The 5,750-nt window shown below is 41.8% G+C and overlaps 1 protein-coding gene across 1 annotated transcript in view; it reads right to left on the bottom strand.

Annotated features, from left to right (window-relative positions):
• Window positions 1-290: 290 nt before the first annotated feature.
• Window positions 291-5,750, bottom strand: part of aff2 (AF4/FMR2 family, member 2) — a 195,966-nt gene continuing 190,506 nt past the window's right edge. Inside the window, exons 24-25 of the mRNA XM_013908962.1 lie at window positions 2,972-3,192; window positions 291-1,132 (exon numbers count right to left, since the gene is read on the bottom strand). Coding sequence (XP_013764416.1) covers window positions 1,011-1,132; window positions 2,972-3,192 — 343 coding nt within the window. The 3' untranslated portion in view covers window positions 291-1,010. The remainder of the gene's footprint in view (window positions 1,133-2,971; window positions 3,193-5,750) is intronic.

The raw sequence follows: 5,750 nt of genomic DNA, 5'->3' as shown, positions 1-5,750 counted from the left end.
CAAGTCACTTAGATAACTTAATGTTATTATTTGGCTTTTTTCAGTATTTTATTTGTTCCTGAGTAAATCGGCTGAGTTTATTTAACTCCAGGGAAATAATCTGCACATTTCATTAAAATTTAATTACCATCTTGTCTTTATTTTTAGTTAGCACATACCTTAAACACTTCAAGCTATAAGCTAGTGATAGTTATATACGAGCAGATGCTGCTGGTGCAATAAACTCTGGTTTTTTACGTACAATGGATGCATGATCTGATTAGTTGACTAATCACAAAAATAATCGGTGACTAGTCGACTATCAAAATAATCGTTTGTGGCAGCCCTACTCTATACTAACTAATAACTGCAGGTTCTAGCTTTTGGTTGGTTGTTGAGGATCCCTCTTTAAAGACTGAAGATGGAGTGAAATAAAAGAAGTGCAATGAATTTAGCCTCCATTAGTGGTTGTAGCTGAGCCTCTTTACCAGTGTGGTCCCTAACTAATAGATTGGACTGGTACTCTTCCACTTGGATCAATATCAGCCTAAAGCTTTAATTCTTTCCTAATCATTGACACATTTCTGGGCCACTGCTGGTGGAGGTGAGCCTCTGTTGAGGCTCTTTCCCTACATTCAGCCTCACACTTGTCTGTTGGAGAATGAACCCATCTCAGTGAAACTGGGAGATGAGGTTGGGAACGTGTGTTCCCTTCAGGAGTTAAAGCTACAATCACTTGTATACTGTTGCTCCCCCCCAAAAAAGCAGCATCAGCCAAATTGTTAATATGATCATTTGTATTCTGTGGTTCACAGCTGAAATTCCCAAACTTAGTTACTGTTCACTCCTAATTAAAGGTGATTTCAGCCCAATTAATCCACCTGGTGTAAGCCATTATATTACCATGCATGGTGTAAAGACATTCAAAGGATCCCAGTGGGAACTGAAGCATCGTTCTGGGTCTCATCTCACTTGAGTTCTAGCTCCCAGCCCATTTCTTCTTTTTCTTAATGTTGGCTCTAGTCCAGTCTTCACAGCAGGTGAGCCTCTATGCGGAGCCAGTGCAGTCCCTGCCTTACGTAGCGAACCAGCTCTGTCATGCTGCTCTGCTGACTCAACGGCTCCATCACAGAGTCCAGCTCCTGGAAGAAATCTACGGGAGGGAAGGAGGGAGACAGACAGTGTTACTGAGAGCGCCTCTGTGCTTAAATGAAACACACAAACTACAGCTGGTGTTTTTCCAGTGGAGCTGTGGGCAACATGGGGCAAAAGTCAGGCTCGTTCTTTCTTCATTGCTGGTCCTACAAGCCACGCCTGGCGTCTGTTTTCACTAGTCGACTAGTGAACATTTCTCTGCAAAGGTTTTAAGAGCTTTAACATTCACTTTCATACAGCTCATGTTTATACGGGCGACCACACAGGAAGCAACTCATCACAAATCGGTTTGGTGCTGGTTGGTTGGTAACTGGTAGACGTTACAGACCCTGGTTGCCACGGTAACCTAACATATTAACCACTCTCTCATTTGCCAATCAGTGGTATCCTTCACTCTAATTGGTAGTTGCTTCAAACACACGTTTGTGAGCTGAGGAAAATTTAATTTGGGATTATTTTGCCCGTCAACACTTTAAATCACCAAATGTCACTTTCTGTGGTTGCTGCTTACAACATCAGCTCAAGTTGTTTTTTGTGGACACCAGTGTAGACTAGCTTTTAGTCTTAAGGTCGTTGCAAATGGAGAAATTCAGAATTACACCGAACACGTTGTATTTTTGTCTTCAAAACCAAAACCAAAAAAACCCGCACTATAACAAAAGATGAAGTCGACATCGAGCGATGATGAGCTGGTCCTTATATTTCTAAAAACAAAAGGAAGAAACTGAGATGATTTTGGGTTCATTTAATTCTCAAGAGAAGGCAGCAGGGGGAGGATTTCATGGTTTGATCCAGGAGTGCTTTGGTTCATATTTCAGGATATCAGTGGGGCAGCTGAGCTGATCTGATGGGACAGAAAAGTCATTTCTAAGAATCGACTGGCCCGGAGCAGCATCTAGCTGTGTGTCTGAATAAAACAGTATTATTTTACTATTTGTATATTTAGTACTGGTGCAAGTTCTGAGCTACGAGTGCACTTGTTACCAAACGCAGCGACCTGATTGGTCTGATCTGTTTACTCGCATCCTAAAAATCAAATCTGAAAAATCAAGCTTGGTCCAAAAAAATAAATGCTGCAAGTTCGACCATTCGGTGTGAATGGCTCCATTAAGAATAGCCAAATCCGAAAAACAACTTTAACACATAAAATATTTGGACAGGTTTTAGGTTTCCGGTGTGTAAAGGCCTTTAGTCTAAAAAATACAACAAGAAAACCTCCACAGTAAGTTGGATATAAATGAAAAATGAGTACTTCCACTCAGCGCTCCAGCATGGTAGTAACTTGTAAATCTTAAGATTGGCCGGCCTGTTTGTGATCCTTCATTGACCTTTGTGACTGATAACATATTCTGCTTTGTGTAACCATAATTTAGTCTTTACAGAGGTCGTAGACCAAGTAGAAGCAGGGGGTGTTCTCATAGAACCACACTTACAACCATGCAGTCGCCCCCCGCTGGCCGACACTGGCTTCACTGTTGGTACCCATTTTTGATATGGCTAAAACCTCTGCAAAGAGCTCACAGAGAGGATCAAATAAATAATAAGAAATAAATAAGAAATAAAAATAAAAACAAAAACTCCTGCTGAAAGTTTTTATGTGTTCAGCAGTCTTTCTCAGTATCTTCAACACGTGAGTAAAGCTGTTTTACTCAAACTGACTCCTTTACCACATGTATGAGTCACATGTACATGGCATACTTTGCATGCCTGTCATGTTAATCATCATGTATCCAGATGTTAGAGATATGAACTTGCGGTGGTGACAGTAAATATTCAGCAGCGTATTGGCGCCCATGTGAAAATACATCCAGCAGTACGCGCTCTTGTGCCGTCCTACCTTGGCTCTCAGCGGCCAGTCTGTCAGACGTCTCCCAGTGTTCGTAGCTCCGCAGGATGTTGTTTGTGATGTTAACGTGACTGGCAGCCATGTGGTGAATCCGCTGGGGAATTGCCACGCTGCCCGATGACCCCGGTGCACCTCCGGATCCTCCTCCCGCTCCTCCTCCGTTGCTGGCTGGAGAAGGGCTAAGCGACAGAGGAGACGGAGTCCCGTTGACCCTGAAAATATGGAAATGCAATAAGTCCCAGTGACATCACAGGGAGCTCCTGTATGCCATAAAAAAAGACCTTTTCACTGTTTTTACCTCAGTTTAATAATTATTACAATGTCTGTGCTGTTTGTATAATTTATATGTCAGGCGGTCAACAAGTGACCGGCTTGTGATCTTAACTCAAGTTAGATGTGATAGATGCTGTAGTTGCAGTCGAGCAGTTTTGCTACAGACAGTATAAAAGATGAATGTTTCCATCTCTCATGACATCTCTCATGGAGAAGTCCTGTTTTGAAGGCTTGAGCTGGAGACTTTCCCCCTCGCCTTCTTGCTGCTTTAAAACCAACTCTCACTCAACCAGCTGTGATGAGTGAGAGTTTGACTTTGAAAGCCAGGACAGCGAGCGCCCATTGGCACGACTAACAGACACATGCTGGATAATCCAGCCTTCAGACTCTAATAAAGACCACGGTTTTAAAAATGAAATTATACAATTACTTAATACATTTTTATTCTATTATACCAGGAAGTGGTTAGCACATTTGTTTGATAAGGAAAAGGTTGCTGGTTTGATTCCAGCAGGACACACAAATCCTCTTTGGGGTTGTCTTAGGAAGTGGATGTGGTGTGGAGCTTCCTGCTGTGGTGTGAAAAGGGACCAGCTGAAAGTAGCTTAACTATAATACTGGAAACCAGTGAATGAGCCAAATCAGGAAAGTGTTTACTAAACTCAACGATGTCTTCTTTTTGTAACCAGGGGAGGCGCCCCCTGCTGGACATTAGATTAAAAGCACTTCGCTTGTTGGACCGGAACTACTTCCATCTTTTAAACCGTCTCTAGGTTTTGCAAGAAAAGTCAAATATTGTCACATTACAGAAGGCAGCAGGGAATAAGAAGGAAACTATTTGCAACAATACTGTCAGTGTGATTTTTAAAGCTGCTCTTATTATGTTTTTCTGGCCATTTGTTGTCAGTGTGGTGTTTATAGCTTGTTCCACTGCCCGCAGAGCAGCATTAAAATTGATTTGCAGCTGTGCTGCTGGTCACCAGATGAATGTAGGTCTAAAATTCTGTCTCCCTTTAGCTCTGTCATCAACGACTCTAAGCGGAAGTCTGACTTTTTATCCGTGGTTTGCCAATGTTGTGTGTTTACAGCTGGAACGGCAAAAACAGCAACAGATGAGACCGAACCAAATCATTTTTTAAGTGTGGCCTCACATCCAAAACAATCAGCTGAAAGATGCTGATGGACCTCCTGAGTAAGTAAAACAAGACACACAGAAATCCATATCAAATATCCGACCTCAGCACACAGACATGTTTGCGTACGAGAGACAGACGCGTACATATAAGGGGACGGATGCAAGGAGCTAAACGAAGGTTAAAGCAGGATTTTTGTACTTATTCACCACGATGGATTTAAGTGCAGACTTAAATCCTTGTAAAACACCTTGTTTTACAAGGATTTTGCATAAACTGTTTAGGAGTTACTGTGATATACTCAACCTGTCCAGGCTGTCCCTGCCTAACATCTTATAACAGCTAGGATAGATGCTAACTCAACTGTGACCCTGGATAAGGATAAACAATCCCTGATTTTAGAGGCTTAAAAACTGGACAGCTCGATCCAATAGAGCAGCCTTTTACTTTCAGCCTCTGAAAATGTGGGACTTATTAGAAAAATGTCTTTAATTCCTAAAACAGTGCAAAACGTTTATAAAACATCTGCACTTTGGTCACATCAGGATTGTCTGTGGGACCGAACTGTATGTGGTTGTTAAAACATTCACCAAAGAAAATAAACACAAAAAAATACAACATACAAATGTGGTCAGAACGAGGTTAATTATTGTGCTCTCAGAATTGTTTTTATACTGTGTGTTCATGTTTTGAATTCTGACTTTGGACTTTGTCTATGTAAATATCAAAAGCCAGACATCAGCATAATTTTTAAGGATTTATTTTTCCCAGTCTGGAAATCATTCCCAGCTACAAAGATTTTCTTGTCACAATGTTACTGTTCAAATCTCTCTTTGTGTCCTGTGCCCCCCCCCCCTTCTTCTGTTTCTCCATTTTAATGTAGCACCGGTATTATCAACATCATATCAGTATTTTATTTGTTTTAAATATGAGGGTGAGCATAAATAGAGAGACGTCATCTTTTCTTTTTTCTTCATGTGGAGCTGTTAGCATGCTCGAAGGAGGTGGGTTCTTTACCCCCCTGTGACTCACGGTCAATGTAAAGAGTAACAACTCATTACATTGACCGTGTAGGAAAATAGATTAACAGTGTTTTGTTATTGGCATTACAGCAAACTATAGAAATGGTGACAGAGAGCTTTGACGTGGATACATTAGTGCAAACTGCTCCCTGTCCTGCACAGCTCTGTGTGTGTGTGTGTGTGTGTGTGTGTGTGTGTGTGTGTGTGTGTGTGTGTGAGAGAGTGCGCTTCTGAGAGGATTTAAGAACTGTGATGTGGCCTTGACCATTGCTGACCCACAACTTGTGCCTGATTCAGTGCCCCCCCACTCACACACACACACAGACACACACTGAGCCCAGT

This window comes from Pundamilia nyererei, unplaced genomic scaffold (genome assembly GCF_000239375.1).
Source record: "Pundamilia nyererei isolate P.nyererei 1_Seehausen unplaced genomic scaffold, PunNye1.0 scaffold00001, whole genome shotgun sequence".
In the NCBI taxonomy this organism is placed as follows: domain Eukaryota; kingdom Metazoa; phylum Chordata; class Actinopteri; order Cichliformes; family Cichlidae; genus Pundamilia; species Pundamilia nyererei.
The sequence above is the reverse complement of the archived record's forward strand: the minus strand, read 5'-3'. Positions and strand labels throughout refer to the sequence as shown.